The 21,490-nt window shown below is 42.4% G+C and overlaps 1 protein-coding gene across 2 annotated transcripts in view; it reads right to left on the bottom strand.

The window, feature by feature from the left end:
• The window catches only part of RAB23 (RAB23, member RAS oncogene family), a 907,660-nt gene that overhangs the window by 195,618 nt on the left and 690,552 nt on the right, over positions 1-21,490 (bottom strand). For both annotated transcript variants that reach the window (XM_044063339.1, XM_044063338.1), the window contains exons 4-5: positions 15,463-15,619; positions 5,917-5,999 (exon numbers count right to left, since the gene is read on the bottom strand). In XM_044063339.1, the coding sequence (XP_043919274.1) occupies positions 5,917-5,999; positions 15,463-15,619 (240 nt within the window). The remainder of the gene's footprint in view (positions 1-5,916; positions 6,000-15,462; positions 15,620-21,490) is intronic.

The raw sequence follows: 21,490 nt of genomic DNA, 5'->3' as shown, positions 1-21,490 counted from the left end.
CCAGGTGGACTGCACAACTTGTGTGTCCGTCTGTCAGAGACATTTTCTGGGTGCATGAGTCGCACTTTTTAAACCCAGATTGTCTCGATTCCTTAACAGATTCTTTAGAAACCATGAAAGATACCAAAGAACCAACTACTAGCAACAACAATAACACTAACAATAACTACAGTATCAAAGCAAATGTATACAAGTTTTTTTTAAAACTAGGAGAGAAAAGGTGGGTGGAGGAGAAGTCTCTAAGTTAAACGGCAGTCTCCTCCAACCTGAGGATGGCCTATCCATTTAGAAATGGTTTGCTTTGAAATGGCCTCTGCCCCTGCAGCAAATGCCATCAGCAGCTGTTCAGACTTCCTGAGAGGTTTAGTCCTGTCCAAGTAAAATCTAAGTTGTCTGTGCACATCTAAGGAGTGCAGTATCCATTCCCCTTTGTTCTGTGGACTAGAAAAGAAGGTTGGTAAATAAATGGACTGATTAAGAGCCACACTGGATATTACCTTGGGCATGAAGGAGAGATTGGTCCTGAGGAACACCCTGTCCACATGAAAGATGATGAAAGGCTCCACTGCCATAAGGGCCTGCAATTCAGACACCCTTCTTGTTGAAGTGATAGCTAAAAGGAAGGCAGTTTTCCAAGAAAGGAATTTCAACTCTGCATTTTCAGCTGGCTCAAAAGGAGGTAGAGTAAGTTTCTCCAATACAAAGTTAAGGTTCCAGGCTTGAGTAGGGGCTCTTGTGGGTGGTCTTAAACTTTTGGCCCCTCTGAGGACCTGCCTGAGCAGTGGATGACAGAAGAGGGGTGGTTCTGTGTTGTAATGAGCTGAAATGGCTAAGGCATGAATTCTGATGGAGGAAAAAGAAAGGCCCTTGTGAAGCATCTCAGTTAAGTATTGAAGAATCTGAGGTAAATTGGGCGCTGCTGTGCTCATCCCCTGAGTTTGGTTCCAGAAACAGAATCTTTTCCATTTTTCAGCATAAGATTTTCTAGTACTAGAATGACATCCAACACATGTTTACTGAGGGATGGTAACGGAGAGATCAGGTAATTAGCCAGGCTGCCAGGTTCAGGGTTTGAAGCTGAGGGTGCAGAATCTGGCCCTTCTGCTGGGACAGCAGGGTGGGGGTCTGAGGTAGGTGCCATGGTGCCAGCCATGACACACTGTGCAAGAGGGGTTACCAGTGTTGTCGTGGCCAATCTGGTGCATTCAGCATCATCCTTGGTTTGGCCTGTTTGATCTTTCATAGTACCTTGGAGAGGAGAGGCAAAGGAGGAAAGGCATACACTGATAGATTTTTCCAGGTGAAGTACAGGGCATCCACTTTCCAAGCTTGTTTGTGGGGAGTCCTTGTACAGAATTTGTCCAATTGTGAGTTCTGGGGGGAGGCAAACAGGTCTATCTCTGGGTTCCCCAATTGTTTATCAACATGTTGAATGTCTTTAGTTCGTTTCCACTCGTGTGGGTCCATGAGATTTCTGCTTGGATCGTCTGCCAGTGTATTTAGCGTTCCTGTCAGAATTGAGCCTGTAGGTGCACTTGGTAGCTCAAGGCTGTGTTCCACAGAGCCATGGCTAGTCTGCGGCAAGGGAAGGAGTGGGTTCCCCCCTGCTTGTTTATGTACCACGTAACAGTGGTGTTGTCAGTCTTCACCATTAATTGTCCTGGAAGAATGTGGTCCTTGAAGGCTGTCAGAGCATTCTGCATAGCTAACATTTCTTTTTGATTGATATGCATGTGCATTTGACTTGGATTCCATTTGCCCTGAATGCACCTCCCTGCCAGGTGAGCCCTCTCTGCATAGTCTGATGCATCTGTTGTTAGGGTTTGGGTGGTAGGGGGTAGAGTGAATGGCAGTCCCTTGTTTTGGTGGCAGGCTTCTGCCCACCAAATGAATTCTAACTGTAGGCAAGGTATGATAGGAATCACTGCTTCTAGATTCTGAGAATGTTGACACCACAGGCGTTTTAGATACCACTGCAGTTTCCTCATATGCAGTCTTGCTTATGTAATTAGAAGAATGCAGGAGGCCATGAACCCCAAGGCTTGCAGTATTTGTCTTGCAGATAGCAGGGTTTTTGTGGCCATAAGTTTGAAGTAAGCTGCCAAATGAACTTGTTTCTCTGGCGTGAGAAAAGCCATCTGGGAAGTTGTGTTCAAGCTTGCTCCCAGGAATACAATTTGTTGGCAGGGTACCAGATGTGATTTATTTAGTTTAAGGTGTACCCCAGAGAAGTTAGCACCTTTTGTACAAACGCCAGATGATTCAATAGTATGTCCTGGCTTTCTGATTGAATTAGACAATCGTCCAGGTATGGGTATATTTGAATATTCCTTTGTCTGCAAAATGCAATGACTGGAGCTAGGCACTTTGTGAATACCCTGGGCACAGTAGATAAGCCAAAGGGTAGTGCAGAGAACTGATAGTGCATGAATCCTGCTTTGAAGCGTAGGCATCTTCGGCAAGATTCTCTGATTGGGATGTGCAGGTAGCCTTCCTTTAAATCCAGTGTTGCCAACCAGGCATCCTTGCCTAGCATAGGAAGCAACTGGTGAAGAGTTAGCATCTTGAGTTTTGGGATCACCAAAAATGTGTTTGGGATAGAGAGGTCCAGGATAGGATGCCAGGAGTTGTCTTTTCTGGGCACCAGAAAAATTCTTGAGTAGAAACCTTGTCCCCTTTCCTCTTCTGGGACAGTTTGAATAGCCCTTATACTTAAGAGAGAGAGAACTTGCTTTTGAGCCTCTGCCCACTGATTTAGGGGTAGATCTGGCCAACCAATTGGGATTGGTAAAGTGTGGAAGTGGAATCTGTATCCCTGGGAAACTATATTTAAAACCCATTTGTCCTGGGTAATGAGTTCCCAGTTTTTTTGCCTGCAGAGCAATCTTTCCCCCTAAAGGAGCAGTCATTTGAGAAGGGCTTGGAAATTTTAAAGTCACTGAGATGGTTTACCATAAGGGGGGGGTCTTACTGCTCCCTGCTTTGGAAGGGGGAGTCCCCCACTGCTTAGTCCTGTGTGTACCTTGGGACTGAAGCCTGAGTGTACTGCTGGGTCTGGGTTTGGACTGAGAAGGCCTGGAAGAGGCAGGAAAGGACAAATTCCTAGAGGGCCAATGCCTACTAAATCTTGGAGGCTGCACTTGCAGGAAATCTTTAACCACTTGCATAGATTTAGCTTTTTCCTCCATCTTTTTAAGTACTACTTCTGCTTTGTTGCCAAACAGACGGTCCTGGTTTAAAAGGGAGCATCCAATAATTTAGCTTTAACATGATCTGGCAAAAATTGCTCCTTAAGCCAAGCATGCCTTCGAAGTACAGATCCAGTAACAGCAGCCCTACAAGATGCCTCTAGTGAATCAAAACCTCATTGCAAAGTATGTTTTCCAACTTGTTCAGCAAAATGCATTAAATCCTGTAAATCCTTACTTTCAGCACAGTCAGGAATCAACATAATTTTCTGTTTAAGCAATCCAATAAGATGCTGCTGATACTATGAAACTGGCAATTTAAGGCCCTAATGGCCAAGGTTGCAGACGTGTATACCTTCTTACCCCATCTATCCAGCGCCCTGGAATCTCTATCAGAGGGGGTAGGATTTTTGGCAGTAGTAGCCTTTATGCCCTTGGGTCCCTGTGAAATGGTCTCAGGATCCGCAGTAGGATTTTTAAAAAGGAACTTGCGAGAGTCAGGAACCCTGTAATATCTATCTGGTTTTCTGGGAGCAGGAGGTAAGGAGTCAGGGGCCAAGCTAGACTCTGTAAAGGCATAATCAACAATATCCATTACGGGGGGGATAGCTAAAGGTCTGTGTTGGGGCAGGAGTAAGAAATCCCTAAGCCTCTTTTTAGAATCAGAGTAATCCTGGCTTTCCCAGCTGAAAAGCTCCCAAGAGTAAGCAAGGTTCCAACAAAAAAGAGAAATCCTCTGGAGGGGAAGTAGAGGGAATTGAGTCCTCTGCATCAGAATCCTCATAGGCAGATAAGAGCAAATCCTAGTCATCAGAAGAAACAGAAATTTCAGAATCCTGATCAGAAGAATTACAGCCAAATTCAGTCCTAAGTCTCTTAGAGGGAGAAGGTTGGTTTCCCCTGATTAAAGTAATAAGGTCTTCAGCCATTCTTATCATTTGTTTTTTAGGCATAGAGGCCTGACCATGCGGTCTGGGCGTTGGTTTTCTAGGCATGGATTGAGTTTTAGGCCTTGAAGAAGAAGATGCCGTCAGTTTAATATGCAAGTCAGTAGGCCTGAATAAACCCTCAGAAGCCGGTGCCTGCACAGTGGCTCCGGAACCATCCAAGGTAGACATCTGCAGGTTCCACAGTTGAAGCATCTCGCGGCATACCGGACTCCGAATGGGTCTCAGTAGAGGCTGCGAATCTGAATTAGTGGGTATCAGGGGCAGCGAAAGCGCCACACTGAGTACCGACGAACTGGTGACTAACTTAGGAGAAGCGTCGTCAGCAGTTTTGGACCTAGGCGGCCTGTCTGTCTTTATCTTTGCGTTTTTTCGGAATGTCAGTAGTCAGGTGGGCTACCGAAGCCATATCTGGATAATCGAACCAAGTACAGAAATATTTAGAAGCGTAAATATACAGACGACGAATAGTTCGTTGTTTAAATAAGGCACAACACCGACAGCGAGGTATGACGTGGTCAGAGCCTAGGCAAGGAATACAATACGAATGAAAATCTTTGACGTATTTGCTTTCCACAAGAAATACAATTATTGACTTTTACTGACATCGGTTTAGAGCAAGAAAAAGATTCCCCAATGGGGTACTTAGCTTTAGTTGAAGACTTCAGTTGTGAAACTCGAAAACGAAAATTTCAGGAGTCGGCCGACCAGCACTTGCAAACTGCTTCTGCTTTGGGCACCGCACGGCAAGAAAGACTGATGTAATGGTGTCAGCTGCATGCTTTATACCCCTGACTACCTGACGTCATGGAATATGAGACAGCAACCGACACAGGACCCAAGACTTTGATAATCAGGCCTACTGAGGGCTATTGCAAGCAGATAACCCTAAATGTGATGACTTTAACAGTGAAACATGAAGAACATCTTGAAGATACTGGCTGAGGCACTAAACTACTTGAAGATTTAGTACACGTTACAATCAACACAAATGTTTATCTTCCAGAACCTGTGCAGTTTGCACAAGTTACAATTCACTATGTTCAACTCCCAAACAAAGTGCAGAATGAGTTTAGAAGTTGAAGAAGTAACCATCTTCCACAGGCATGCTTATTTAAAGATGTCTGTGTAGAAGGTGTATTAATATTCAGAAACTAACAATGGCCTCTATGAACAAAAGTCGAAAATCATACAAATAAAAAAATATCCATGGGTCCAGCTAACATTCCAAGAAAATGAGCAAAAATAAACTTAACCAAAACAGTGATTATTGACTTTAAACATCAAATCTCAGACTCTAGCACAAAGCTGAGAAGATACTCATCTGACCAGTACAAGTAGTAGGAATAACTTGCGCAATAAGGCTGAAAAAAGTTTGAAAAGAACTGCACTAAAAGACTGACACAGGTACAAGCTGGGACTGCATATATTACCGGAAACTTTCAAAGAGAACAGGATACCAAAAAAGTAGGAATACTCAATTATTGGCTTCTGTAATACTTCCACTCTCATTTACTTTCAGTAAATCCTGATCCATGCATGTTTGCATACAACCAGGTAGCAGTTTTATACTTGTATTAACACTGTCACAAGAAGATCAGCAGAATCTTTATGGAGATAACTCTGACAAGTCTTAATGATGTTTAAATGTTCTGCTCTGACATTTTGTCAATCATATGCCCAACTACTTTTTTCTGCAAACATAAAAACCTGTAGCAATGCTGTAAACATATCAGGATTAGTTCAAATGTGGAAGAATAGAATTATTAAAACAGACTAACCTTCATTTACATTCAAGTCTTCCTTCACTGAAGCTCGATAGAATCTTAGCTTTAACTTTTTTGCCAAATTTTCAGCCTCTTCACTGTGAATTCATGCAAGCAACAAACAAATATTATACAGAGGGTACATTATTATAAAATGCACACTTAGGTGATATGAGAAATGACATCACACAAATGTTATTCTGACCTAGGTTAAATTGTCAACTGGAGACACAGTCAACACACAACATCAAACCAGAAGCATCAAAACTCTGGAATATCGATAAACATGAAGAATGTATAAAACATTTTTTTAAGCGTGAAAGCCCCCCTTATTTTCCCCCATACCTACTGCTAATTACAGGTTCCCTTTAGAAGATTGTTTTTTCAGAAAGTCAAACTTCTTATGGTCGAGACCATAGGACTGACTTTCCGAAATGTAAAACCTTTTGTACAGAGGTCTGAGTACAGTGGGGATTGGGTAATTTACGCTTTTCCCCACTGTACTGCAATCTCAGAGTTGGTAAATATAACATGTGGGGTGTCGGGGGCTTAGACCCCCACACATAGAGGGTACAAGGGGGCTTACCCCCCTGCAAAAAACATACATTTTTTACATTTTGTTTCGTATGACGTTTTGGAAAGTCAATCATATAGTCTCAACCATATGAAGTTTGACATTCTGAAAAAGTCAGTCTTCTGACATAGTGGGAAAAGGGCAAAACCCAATTCCTCCTGTATCGAGATCAAGGCTTACTGATGTTTTCAGTTCAATGTTGTGTAGCGACTATTTCTAAAGTCGACAAATTAAAGTAGACCCATCTTACTCAGTTAAAACTTATGGACAACAAAATACCAAACATCAAGACTGAAATCTACAAGTCACACATATACACAGTAGATGCTTAACATTTTCATGCCCTACAGCATCTTACTGTAACAACCTAAGTTACAAGACATCACAAACTTGAAACTTGCTAAAATATTGCAAACAAATTATTATAGTCTCAGCCACAGCTACATAGTGTTATACACATTTTGCTTCAAAACAGCAGACTTTCACTTGCTTAACTAGAATAGAAGCATAAATAACTGAAGAACAGTTTAACTGAAATGATGAAGAAATATGGCTAGGAAAACGTAATTATCGATGCTAAAATTAGTATGCAAGTACTGCAGTCAAAAGTTAAACTATAATGTAAAACCACGGTTACTGTAAACTGTGGATACACTGCAGTAAAATGTCTTGCACATTTACCATGAAATAAAGAAAGACAAGTATTCATTACAGCAGACCCCCGAGACTGGCTCTAGTAATACGTTTTTACTGCATGTATTAGTGTTATTCTTATGCCATTCTCATGCCAAAACATCAGCTCTTTTCCAGAGTACTTGTTCAGTTCAGATCATCCTTCTGCTCAAGTCAGATCTGCAGGATTAAATGCTTAAAGGGAATGATTTCTACTTACCTATGCCACTTTTTTAACTGTGCGTTAATATCTCTGGAAAATTCCTGGCATCCCTTTATTTATGCTTTGTTGACATTTGTCCAGTTGGGGCAAGACCCATTTTCAGTCTAGATGGTTATTTTCATGTATTTTCTATTTAGCAGGGGAATGCACAGCAGGCAAACTACATTATATAGTGCACATATTTGTGTGTTTTTACTAATCTACTAAGCTGTTAACCATATTTTATTTATATGTCTATTTCCTACCTTTCATTAACCAGGTTATGTTTTTAAAAGTTTTATTTTTCAGGCGGTTCCCCCCACCCCTCTGGTGCCCTCTGCAAATGGGCTAACTCCCAACTGGGTTAACCGATTCAACAAGACACATTGTATATATAGTTCAACAATCTGTCAGGGTTGTTGAGGAGACTGAATGCACTATTTTTTGAGTAAGTCTTTCTTCAAATGAAACAAGTGTGTGTGTGTGTGTGTGTGTGTGTGTGTGTGTGTGTGTGTGTGTGTGTGTGTGTGTGTGTATTAGGGTAAGTTGGTGGGGTTAAAGAGTGTGCCAGTATTTGTTCTCTAGCTTTCATGCTGGGTTTGTTGGTAAGGTTTAAAATAAAGGTTAGGTAAGGAAATAGATTTAAGTCGTGAGTGAGACTGCGAGAGTGCTCGCATGCTAGTGCGTGCAGGTTAGGGTTAGAATGGGGCATGGCTGCGCTGTGTATTTGTAATGGCGAGAGTATGAGAGACTTGGAACTTTTAGAGAAATGTTTTTCGTCAATTAGTGTGTAGGGTCAGGGCCAGTATGCATAAGTAAGGTGAGACAGGAGAAGCATGATGAATACATACAATTACTGAAATGACCCACAGCCAGGGAATCCCTATCTGGAGGATGGATTGAAGGGCGATCTTCAAAGGGCTGCCTGTTGGTGGCAGTAGCCACCACAATGTAATCTGCAAGTGGGGCCTTACTCCAAACATGTCTGTCTTTGCAATGCTGGAGGATTTAGTCTGTTTCCTTAGGATAGGCTCTGTCACAATGAGCTCTCTCCATGTCCTGTCCACAACCAAGTCGATTATGCAATCAGCAAAAGGGAGCCCTCAAGATACAGGTGGGGCAGAGCGAAAAGCCTCCAGAAGAACAAACTCCTTAGGGAAGGATGCATTCATGGGACAAGAATTCTTCTGCCTCATTAATTTAAAGATTTTCCCAAAAATGGGATTGGTGACTGAGAGTGAAGCCTCCCTTTTGCCCAACTCTGTGTCTAGGATGAGGGACTCCTTTGGGGAGTAAAGATGTACCCTCTTGTACTTCCTCTTCCTGAGGACACTCAGAGCGAGTCACCCAAGTGTTAAGGTATGGAGCTTTCTCCAGACACCCTGGACATCTGGCTGCCAGATATTCCTATGTCTCACTAGGAAGAAGAGAAACCGCCCAAATCCTCTGATGCAGGCCCTCTAGGATCCATCAACCTAACAGGTTGCACTGCCAACAGCACTTATGTCTTGGCTAATGGAGACAAAGTTGTTGGTACCAAGGTCACCCTTCCCCCTGCCAATGTAGACACCCATGATATCACCATAAAGTTAGCAGTTCCCAGCCCTAGCACAGATGCCAGCCTTGGAGCAGAGGCAGGCTTTGGAACCAAAGACACAAATACCTATGATGCAGACAATGAAAGTAGCCGGGGGGGGGGCAGACTCGGTGTTCATGCTGAGCTATCAAGTCGATGACATGACGTCTACTGTCTCCCTGCATGGAAGGTGTCTGTCTCAAGGTCAGTGATGTCATTGGACGTGTCAGTGCAAGTGGTGGAAATCTTATCGATGGCTATGTAAACGATTACAAGTGTCCACTTGGAGACTCCCCGTGTCAAAACAGGACCCATTAAAAGAATAAGAGTTAGATGCAAGTGGACCTTCTTTAACTGCCCTAGCTACAGACAGGGAAGAGAGAACACCCATCTAATTTTCAGCCTGGAGAAAAGCTTTCATCATTCTGTACCCAATCTACATGAGCTGAAGATCCAAACCAATGGTGTAAAATGTGCTCAAAATACAACCAATAACCCAAAAGGAGCACAACGTTGCGAGTCCACAGAGAGAAGTTTATTAACAATATGTCATTCAGTTTGACGAAAGCGCTTAACTTGTGGTCAGTTTTTTGTTAATAAACTTCTCTCTGTCGACTCGCAACGTTGTGCTCCTTTTGGGTTACATGAGCTGAAGAGCTGTGCAGGGACTTAGCCAACCTCATGAATATGAAGGGGAAAGGCCTTGACTTCATGTACTTACATAGTTCCCACTCAGTGTGTTCTATCTCATCCATGAGCTGGAAAATCCCCAGTGGTGACATGGGGTTCTGTCACAGAGGAGATATGAATTATAAACAGTTGAAGGATATATACTGGCTACTTAATGGGAGGGAGAGGACTTATCCTGTTCCTTTTGTGTCCTTTCCTCCTCTAGACTACATTTCCCTTCCTTTTGCTATCTGGTAGAAGGACCCCTTCCAAAACCAATTAATTACTTCTCTACTAGTGTATCCTGCAACTGAAGTTTTTGCAGATGTTGCACTTGGCCTCTACAAGGGAGATATCATGGACACACTTCACACATTTCTTAAAGCAAGAGGTTTTATCTTTTTTGTCACTATCCATAACAAGTGAAATCACCACCACAAATTATAAAAAAATATATAAATCAAAGGGCTTACGTCAATGGTTGACATAGGCAAGAGTGGAAGAGAAAATTTAACCACTACCAAAAAAATTAGAAAGATCTAACAAAAGCAATTTCACCCTATTCCCACTCCACAGAAATGCTAAACAAATACAACTAGTATGAAAAATAAATATATATATTGCCCTAAACCACTGTAACTTTGCTTGAGACTGGAACCACCTTCATCCATTATAAGAGATCTGGTGAGAAAGGGAAGGACGGTACATTAAAGAGAGAAGAGCATCAGCTGGAGAAAGCCCTTCAGATGCCAAGAAAGGTGCCTCCTGTGGCTATCAGTTCTAACTGGAAGTGGATGGACCAGATCACACAAGATCTTTCTAATCACTAGTTAAACCACATGAAATATTACATTTTTTTTCTCTTTTCTTTGTAGGTACTTGTTAAGATTCATGACCTTCACGGATATCAATACAACGAATAAAGGTGCGGTTACTGTGTTTTCATTAGGAGGTACAGAAGTCAGCGAGGAGAATTTTGGTAGTTGAAAAAAACAGTTCAAACCCCTGCTTTTTTATGAATCATTAGAAAGTACAGTTGTACAAGTTTAACATATCAGTAGGTGTTTGAATGATCACTGTTGAAGTAGCCTTAGCTACATGGGCTACATTCTGCATAGGATAAAACAGCTGGACTGCTTCCAAAGCTTCAGGGATTCTTCCACACACCCAAACCATAGTCAGCTCAAGCTGAGCTGACTCAAAACACAGGTTTGGGTGGCAAGCCCTTCAGAGTTTTCATGACAACTGAGAAAGGGAGGCAGAGCCCTGAAAGGACATTGCTAGGAACAAGAAAAAATAACTGTCACACCATTGCATAAAATTGCGAAAAAACAAGGGGCACAGAGGGAGGCAGAGAGTGTCTACTACAGCACTGATGACTTGAACATCTACTGTTATCACACTACTGCAGTAGCTTTAGCTATATGGGTAGATGTCCCTTGATTACTACATTTGTGAGGTAGAAGGGAAAGGGTTCAGAAGCCCCTGGAGAACGGTCCTAGTGAAGCCTGGTCTAGAACTACAGAAAGAATCAAGCTTGTAGTGCCTTGTAAAAATAAGCATAGAGGACAAACTTGCTGCTTCTAGAATACTTCTAGAATCCAACCCTTTCGAAAAAGCCACAGATGAGGCCAAAGCCTTGGTAGAGTGGGCCTTGACCCTGCCCGGAATAATTTAATTGTGGTTAGAATAACAAAAGGTAATATTCTGAGACAGCTATTTGAAAATAGTCTGTTCTGACACAGGTTGTCCCTTCTTACCTTCACAAGAAATAAACAACTGATCAGAAGATCTGAAAGATTTAGTTCTGTCAAGATAGTATCCGAATTGTCTATGGGCACACCCAAGATATGGAGCATCCTTTCTGTCTCATATTTTAGGTTCAGGAAAGAAAACAAGGAGATAGTTTGGCTTAAAGTAAAATCTGATACTGCTATAGGCATAAAAGAAGGATTAGTTCTCAAAGTAACCATGTCTCTGTGGAAATGAGAAAATATGGACTCACCATAACATCTTGCAACTCAGATATTTTTTTCCATATTAAGAACCTCAAGTAAACCAGATTAGCTGGTTCCATACCTCTCAACCATCCAGATTTTCAAAGAATGTCCAGATTTTTGCCTTATATTTTTGGTCTGTTCCTCATAAAAGTTGTGATTTTCTGGCAAATCACTGGGATGATCTGACATATTCTCTTTGTTTCTCTGACTGTGGTATTGTCTATAATATTTTGAAGAGGTCAAGGGGACCAAAGATGGTTCAGAGAGTTGAATTCCTTGAGCACAGCAAGCATCTCCTTTATATTTATGTGTTGTGTTGGTCCTTGGTGTCCCAAACACCTTGCACTTTTATCCCCCCTGAAACTGCTCCCAAAGTAAAATTCGAGGCATTCTGTGGTGAGTGACTGCTTTAGAACAGGAGTGGAGAACAGACCACCTGAATTTCAGAATATTTGCCATCTCCACCAAAGTGATTTCTCTTTTGACAAACCCTAGTACTAGTATTTGAATAGACAAATGTATGCTGGCGCCAGGACCAGAGAGACTTCACTTACTGTATCTTTCTCATGTGGTGTCTTACCAGAATTATCATGAGAATCACAGATGCCATGAGACCCAAAATCCTGAGGTATTCCCTCACAGTGATTGAAGTCTAAGTGGAAAATCATAGAAATAGTTCAAGGTATAGATCTATTTTTCCAGTGGAAGAAACTGACATGTCTAGCAGACACCCCAGGAACACAATCCTGTGTGAAGGAGTCAAAGAAAAGAATTTGGAATGTTTTCTTGGAATCCCAGCTTGTGTAAGAGATCTCTCACCCATTTAAGAGATTCCTGACACTTTGAAAAACACTTTGCAAAGATAAGCAAGATGTTAAATATGGAAGAAAAATGTGGATACCCTACAGCCTGCAATGAGCTACAATTGGAACTAGATACTTTGTGAACACTCTTGGTGCAGTGGGTAGTCCAAAGGGTAAAGCAGAAAACTGATAATGTGATTCAGACACACAGAACCTTAAGAAATATCTGTAGTCTGAATGTTTAAGGGTGTAAGAAGCTTCTTTTAAATCTAGTGTTACCAAGAGGGTTGTAAAGTTACAGCATTTTGAAATTAGGCACCAACACAAATTAGTTTAATACTGGATCTTTCTTTCCTAATCACCAAGCATTTTCTTTCTTTGGCACCACAAACACCCCTGAAAAAAATATTTTCCAACCTGGGAAAGAGGAAATCACTCCCTGAGACAACATGTTCATAGGCTGGTACTAGGCTATCAGCCCTAGGGCCTATACAAGCCTAGCCATAAGAATTCCCTGGCTATTTCTTCCCACACTATTTACTTCCCTGGACCCATGTCTAGCAGGGCGACTGACGTGATCCCCGGGGTGAATTTCTTTTCTCCCATCCAATCGTCAAGGTTCCTTTTGAAGAAGGCCAAAGAGGCACTCTGCTTGACATATATGGGCAATCTATTCCAGAGTCTGGGGAGTCTCTGGGTCAGGAACCTATCCCTCCAGCATGTTTTGTTTATTGTGATGACAAGGTTTAGATCTCTGGAGCATGTGGCTCTGAGGGACTGGGATTTCTTTAAGTGTAGCATGTCCAACAGCTCTGGGTTTGACATGGCCTTGTATGTTAAGCAAAGATCGCCTCTGAGTAGACGATATGCGACAGAGTATAGCTGGAGTTTTTTAAGGCGGTCAGCATATGGCATCTGCTTTAGGCCTGTGATTCTTTTAGTGAGGTATTTCTGTGGCCTTTCCAGTTGTTGCAGATGTCTTGAGAGGTACATACCAAACGGGCATTGTATTCTATAATGGGTCTAATGAGGGATGAGTACAGTGGGACAATGACCTCCTTTTTCTGGATGAAAAGCCCTTAGTGATGAGGTGTGCCACATAGAAGGATTTCCTGACTGTTGTGGCGATGTGGTTATCGAAGGTGAGACCACTGTCCACCTGTGTCCCTAAGTCTCTTATCAAACTTTTGGAGTTTAGTGTACTGCCACCTATATGGTAATTCACGGATACATGTTTTTTCCCAAAAGGGATAACTATACATTTCTTGGCATTGAGCTTGAGCCCATGGCTCTGGCACCAAGCATCTGTTTCTGTAAGGCCCTTTTGTAGAGTATCCACATCATTTGGGGATTCAATAATGGCTCCCAGTTTGCAGTCATCTGCAAACTTTGTTATCCAGAGTCCCTTAGTGTTGGCGTGTACTTCAGAGAAGTAGATGCCAAACAAAAGCCGTCCCAGGACTGAACCCTGAGGTACTCCACTTGTCACTTGTCTGGAGCTGGATTTGGAGTCTGCTACTTTTACAGTGTGGGTTCTATCAGTAACCCAGTTAGCAACCCATTGGGTGACGTAGGGATTAATGCCCAGCTTAGTAAGTTTATCTATGATTCCAGAGTGGGGGATGGTGTCAAAGGCCTTGGCAAGGTCTAGATAGGCTGTGTGGACCACCTTACCCTTGTCCATGTATTGAAGGACAGGGGGGAATAGTGGGGTCTGATCTGGAGGATGAGGAATTACCCATGGAAAGGGGGGATTTCTTCCCACTGCCATCTGTAACCTTGATGAATATTCCTCAGAACACAAACTATTTGTTGCCCAACAGAAAAGTGGAGATTCATAGTTTCTGGAAGGGGAAAAAGGACCGCCAGTGTGGGAGGGTTGGGTCAAGGTCCCTTAAATAGTCATTCTGACTTGCTGGACTGTCCTTTGGTTTGGGGGGGTCCTGGAATTCTTTTTGGAACCCCCTTGTCATTTTTATCTTAACTGCCTGCTTACAAGCATTTTGCTGAGATGGTTTATTTTGTTTCTTGCCAAAAGTGGATGAGGGGTTAGAGAATCCCTGAGAAAATTTGGGAAAGGAATGCTGAAAAATCTTAAGAGATTCCCTAAACCGTCTAACCCCCTCATCACACTTTTTGATAAACACTGCAGTAAAAAGGGACCAAAAACTCTCTATCCAGATGAGAATTTAAAATACAAGTTTCACATCATCTGGGCACTTCTGAGAATGCAGTCAGATATACCTTCTCAAAACAATACCAATGGCCATATCCCAGGACAAAGTATCGGCTGAGTCATAGATACATTGTAAACCATGAGCTGTGTCATGTGAAATGGATGAAACTAAATTATTTAAAGCAGATTTTTCCTCACTAAAAGAAACTGCAGACAAAACATTCCTCATACTTTTACAATTAGTCAGAATAAATTTTAACATACGAGCCTGACAATTCAAAATTCTGAAAAATCAAAGATGCAGTAGCATACACTTTTCCCCCATACTTCAATTATTTTTCCATCCTTGTCAGAAAGTGTAAGATTGGAATTAAATAAATGTTTAGCAGCAGCAGGATTAACTATAGCTATAGCTGCTGGTTCAAGTCTGGGGTGAGTACATAAAACTTAAAGACTGTAACTTTATGCAAGAGGTTGCAGGCTTACTATCAAGAAAACTGTAGGCAGTGGCACAAACATCCTGCAGAGCTCACAGCTGGAAGTCAAAATGTAACCAGCTGCAAATGAAGTAATGAATATTGTAAAGCAGACAGGAGGACTGGAAATAGGATCTTTAAAAAAGGAAGGAGCAAATTATATAAAAATAAATGGAATTTGTGGGAACAACACGTGCAAAACAGTGTTCAAAAGTGAGGTTTAAGGGAAGGGAGAAACAGAGCAATTTATGTAATGCTGAAGTAAATGGGAATTATTAAAAGAAACCGTATACGGATAGCACCTGAAAGTAATATGAAATATCACCATGCTTTCTGTTTTTTTTTCTATTAATGTACAGGTGCTAAAAACATAAGGAAAGAAACTGAACAGTGCACAACTTGACAAAACATACTTCTTAATTACAGACTCATCCAGAAGGTCTATTTTGTTCTGCACAAGAACTGTTGGAATATCGCCTACTTCTGCTTCAACTTTCTCCTTCCAGCTGCGGATTGCTTCAAAAGATTCCCGGTCGGTGGTGGAAAACACAAGAACACAAGCTTGGGCTCCTAGAAATAATTATACAGATGAAATAATATTAATTCCATTGGTAAGATAGTATCATGTTAGTAACACATTTATTTAATAAATTACTTTCCACATAATTAAATCAACAAATTCTAACAAAAGAAAATAAACAAAATGATTAAAAAAAATCAGACTTTGTCCAACTTCAATTTTGTGGATGACTTATTTGCTGTGTATTTAGCAATTTAAAAATGATTTACTATGGATCTCCACTTTTCATATTAACCCACAAACAGCTAAAATGGTGAGGGGTAAAATTTATTTAGCTGCTTGTTTCTTTCCAGTCTTGCATTGCTCTTGACCATCACAACAACTGGAGCCTGCACTTCACTTTTAGATGAGCTAAGAATAAAAACACTGCTTTAGACCCCCTAAAGACAATAGAAGGGTTTATACAATGTATACCAATATGGACCAATATGGACTCTAATCATTATCAAACAAACAGTTTCTAAGAAGCAGGCAATTCTTGGAAGTTTGTGAAAGATGTATCCTCCATACAATCCCAAACTTACAGGAAAGTACAGTTGTGTACACTTACCGTAAATGTAGATGTTCGAGTGTTTTCACTGTTGCATTCATTGCATTTGGGTTATCCTGCTGGCAGGTTGCCCTCAGTCGGCCTGAATTCCAAAGTCTTGGGCCCTGCGTCGGTTGCTGTCGCCTTTTCCCTGACGTTAGGTCGTCAGGGGTATAAAAGATGCAGCCGACGCCACTTTATTTAGTTTTTCTTGCCCCAGATGTCAGGTACCCCAAAAGGGTAGGGTAAAATTAGGTAAATAAAACATACATGCACCAAAGTAAGTTTTACCTTCCTCTATAAGCAAATACACCATTTAGGTTGTATAGATTACAGAAATAAAGATAAGTTCCAGCAAAAATAAGGGGGATGGCGGGTGGGTAACCTGGACTGCAACAGTGAATACACTCGAACATCTACATTTATGGTAAGTGTACACAACTGTACTATGTTCTTCGTGTTTCACTATTGCACTCATTACATTTGGGTTGAGTCCCAAAGCTATGGTTGGGGGGCTGGAGCTAAACAGCATTAGGAGCGGCTATGAGGCCCTGCAGAACTGCAGTGGCAAAGCCTGCCCTGCATTTAGAGTAAAGAGGCAGATTGTAATGTTTTGTAAAGGTATGCACTGAACTCCAAGTAGCAGCCTCCAAAATGTCTTTGGTTGGTACTCCCCTGAGAAAAGCTGCAGAAGTGGCTGCAGCTCTGGTTGAATGTGGCCTAATGCCCTTAGGCACTGGTTTGCCATGTTGCGAGTAGCAGAAACTAATGCAGTGACCTGTCCACTTTGAAATAGTCTCTTGGAGCTAGCCTTTCCTTGTGATGCTGTGGCATAGGCCACTAGTAACTGCTCTGTCTTTCTGAAAACTTTAGCTCTGTCCAAGTAGAATCTAAGTTGTCTGTGTACGTCCAAAGAATTCAGAATTTTCTCCCCCTTGTTCTGTGCATTTGGATACAAAGTTGGCAAATTAATTGTTTGGTTAAGGGCTACACTGGATACCACCTTAGGCATAAATGTAGGGTTTGTTCTCAGAGAGACCCTGTCTGGATAGAAAATGATAAAGGGCTCCACAGTCATGACAGCCTGTAGCTCTGAAACTCGTCTTGCAGAAGTTATTGCTAGGAGCAGAGCTGTTTTCCAAGATAAGAACTTTATGTCCGCAGTAGCAGCTGGCTCAAAAGGAGGTAAGGTTAGTTTTTCCAAGACGTAATTGAGGTCCCATGCAGGTGTTGGCGTTCTCCTTGGAGGCCTTAGGTTTTTTACTCCTCTGCGGTACTGCCTTAATAAAGGATGAGAAAAGAGTGGTGGCTCTGTATTGTAATGAGCCGAAATGGCAGAGGCATGGATTTTAATGCATGAAAAAGATAGGCCTTTGTCCAGCATCTCAGTTAAATATTGCAAATTCTGAGGAATATTTGGGACAGCTGTATCAGTTCCTTGAGCTTGGTTCCAAGCGCAAAATCTCTTCCATTTTCCAGCATAGGATTTTCTAGTACTAGAGGCCTTCTGGTTTCTAAAATGACATCCATCACAGCTTTACTGAGAGGCGTGGTTTTTGTATGGCTACATTATCCACCATGCTGCCAGGTTTAGGGTCCAGAGTTGGCTGTGCAGAATCGGATTGTTTTGTTAGGACAGTAGATGAGGTATTTGAGGTAAGGTCCAGGCTGGCATTGGGACAAGTTCTTTAAGATCGGATACCAGTACTGGCGTGGCCAGTCTGGGGCAATCAGAATCATTTTTGGTTTCTCCTGCCTGACCTTTAGGAGTACTTTGGGGAGGAGAGGCAGTGGAGGGAAGGCATATACTGATAGGTTTGTCCATTTGAAAGATAAGGCGTCCACTTTCCAAGCTTGTCTGTGATGAGTCCTTGTGCAGAATTTTCTTAGTTGATTGTTTTGAGGGGAGGTAAATAGATCTATGTCCGGGCATCACCATTCCATTGTTATCATGCTGAAGACTTGTGGATCCAGGTGCAACTCGTGGGGATCCATGAGGTTTCTGCTTAGTTAGTCTGCCAGAGTATTTTCCTTTCCTGGCAGGAATTGTGCCTGCAGATGAACTTGGTAAGTCAATGCTGTGTCCCATAAAGCCATGGCTAGTCTGCATAGGGGGTAAGAATGAGTTCCCCCCTGCTTGTTTATGTACCACATGACCGTGGTGTTGTCTGTCTTTATCAGTAGTTGTCCTGGATGAAGTAGGTCCTTGAAGGCTGTCAGGGCATTTTGAACAGCTAGCATCTCTTTTTGATTGATATGTAGATGCTTTTGGTTAGTGGACCAGGTGCCCTGAATGCCTCTTCCTGCCATGTGTGCCCCCCAGGCATAATCTGATACATCCGTCATTAGGCTCTGCCTGGCTGGGGGTAGTGAGAATGAATGGTTGTCCCTTGTTTTGGTGACAAGCCTGTGCCCACCATCGAAATTCCTGTTGCAGGCAGGGTATTAGAATAATCATTGTTTCCAGACTGTGGCAATGTTGTGTCCAGACACTTTTTAGGTACCATTGAATTTTCCTCATATGCAGTTTTGCATATGGAATTAGTAAGATGCATGATGCCATGAATACCAAAGCCTGCAGAATTTTTCTTGCAGATAACTGGGCCTTTGTTGCCATTTCCTTGAAATAGGTAGTCAGTTGCTTTTGTTTGTCTGGAGTGAGATAAGCCATCTGGGCAGTTGTATTTAAGCTTGCACCCAGGAATATTATCTCTTGAGAGGGTACTAGTTTTGATTTCTTTTTGTTGACTGTGTACCCTAGGCATGTTAAAAGTCTTATCACAAAAGTCAGATGCTGTAGTAGAATGTCCTTGTTCTCTGCTTGTACGAGGCAGTCATCCAAGTAAGGATATATTTGTATTCCTCTTTGTCTGCAGTAAGTAATTACTGGTGCCAGGCACTTTGTGAAGACCCTGGGCGCAGTAGATAAGCCAAAGGGCAGTGCAGAGAATTGGTAATGCTTTGAGCCAGCCTTGAATCTGAGGTATCTTCTGCATGATTGTCTGATTGGGACATGCAGGTATGCCTCTTATGTCTAAAGTCACAAGCCAAGCCTTGCTGCCCACCATGGGCAGAAGCTGCTGTAAGGTCAGCATCTTGAATTTTGGTATATCCAGGAAAGTGTTTAGAATAGATAGGCCCAGTAATGGTTGGGTACCACGAACAGTCTTGAGTTAAATCCTTGTCCCTGCTCTCGCTGTGGCACTTGTTGAATTGCTCTCATGTCCATGAGAGCTGCGACTTGTTTTTGAGCCTCTGCCCATTGATTTTTTGGCAGGTCTGGCCAGCCGTTTGCTCTTGGCAGGGTATGGAAATGAAACTTGTAGCCTTGTGACACTATGTCTAGAACCCATTTGTCCTGTGTTATAATGTGCCAATTTTGAGAAAAAAGTGCTAGTTTTCCCACTAAGGGTGCTGCCAGAAGATAAGTGCTTGGTGTAGGCAGGGGGAAGTCATTGGGACTGTTTCCTGTATGGTTGTGATTTGTCTTCTCCACCTTTGGAGGTAGAGGTACTCCACTGCTTAGACCTGTAGGAACCTTGCGGCTGTGATCTGCCTCTAGGGCGTCTGGATCTGCCCCTTTGAGGTCTGTCTGAGACTGGGAAGGACCAATCCTTTGTAGGCCAGTGTCTGCTAAATCTAGGTGGTTGTACCTGTAAGAAATCCTTGACCGTTTGCATAGATTTAGCTTTGTCCTCCATTTTCTTTAACACCTCCTCTGCCTTTACACCAAACAAGGTATCATGTTGTAACGGAGCATCTAATAATTTTGCTTTAACATGGTCACGCAGATTTTGTTTCTTTAACCAAGCATGCCTCCTAATGACAGAACCCATAACAGCGGCCCTGCAGGAGGCCTCCAGAGACTCGAACCCACATTGCAAAGTATGCTTTCCAACTTGTTCAGCTGCATGCAATAAATCCTGCATTTCTTTGTTTTCTGCACATTCAGAATTTGCCATCATTTTCTGTTTAAGCAGTGTCATGATATATTGCTGATATCTGAGCATATGAAACTGGCAATTTAAAGCCCTTATAGCCAAAGTAGCAGATGTGTAAATCTTGTTTCCCCATCTATCTAGTGCCCTAGAATCCCTGTCAGAGGGGGGTAGGGTTTTTTGCAGTAGAAGCCTTGACCCCTTTCGGACCCTGTGAAATAGTTTCTGGGTCAGCAGTAGGGTTTTGAAAAGGAATTTATGAGAGTCAGGGACCCTGTAGTATCTGGCCGGCTTTACAGGAGCTGGAGGTAGAGAGTCAGGGGTCAGACTAGACTCAGGGAACACATCATCTACAATGTCCAACACAGGTGGAATAGCTAGAAGCCTGTGTTGAGGTAGTAAAAGGAAGTCTCTGAACCTTTTCTTGGATTCTGAAAAATCTTGGCTCTCCCAGTGGAAGTGTTCCCTCATTGTATGCATGGTTTCCCCAAAAGAGTAGTCCTCAGGAGGAGAAGCTGAAGGAATTGACTCTTCAGCATCAGAATCCTCATGGGGGGAAGTGAATATTCCTGATCAAAAGAAGAATCAGAAAAAATGGAAACCTGATCTGAAGATTTAGAGTCTGTCTCTTGCCTAGGCTTCTTATTAGGAGGGGGATGGGAACCCCTGATCAAGGTAATTAAGTCTTTGGCCATTTTGAGCATCTGTTTTTTGGGCAAGGAGGCCTGTCCTTGTGGCTGGTGAACTTGTTTCTTTGCCTTTAAAGGTGTTTTAGCCTTTGTCTTTAAAGTCGGTTTAATACATAATTGTTTGGGTCTGAATACACCCTCAGAAGCCGATGCCTGCTCAGCGGCTCTGGACCCATCTGAGGGAATTATCTCCGAGGCTCCAATACCTTGAGTTTCCAGAGGCCTGGCCAACTCCACGTGGGAGTCCGTAGCGGCCTGCGACTCTAAAGTAGCGGGCATTAGGGGCTGCGAAAGCACCTCACTGAGGACCGGCGACTTGCTTAGGAGAAGCTTCGTCTTCGGTTTTGGGCCTCGGTTGCCTGTCTTTTTCTTTTCGTTTTTTGTGAATTCTGGTAGTCGGATGGCTGTCCGACTGCATTGTATAATTAAATCTTCGGCCAAAATAGCTTAATGCAAAATCGTACAGACGCTTAATAGTGCGTCGGTTAAATCTAGCATAAAACCGACAACTAGCAACGTCGTGGTCAGGGCCCAGGCAAGGAATACAATAAGAATGAAAGTCCTTATGAGGTATTTGCTTCCCACAAGAAATACAGTTATTAACTTTTTCTGACATCGGTCTGGAGCAAGAAAAAAAGTTTCCCAACGGGGTACTTAGCTTTTAATGAAGACTTCGGATCTGAAACTCGAACATGAAAATCTCAG

This window comes from Protopterus annectens, chromosome 2.part1 (genome assembly GCF_019279795.1).
Source record: "Protopterus annectens isolate FY-2018-M chromosome 2.part1, PAN1.0, whole genome shotgun sequence".
In the NCBI taxonomy this organism is placed as follows: Eukaryota; Metazoa; Chordata; order Ceratodontiformes; family Protopteridae; genus Protopterus; species Protopterus annectens.
Note: the sequence above shows the minus strand (reverse complement) of the source record. Positions and strands in the feature narration are given on the sequence as shown.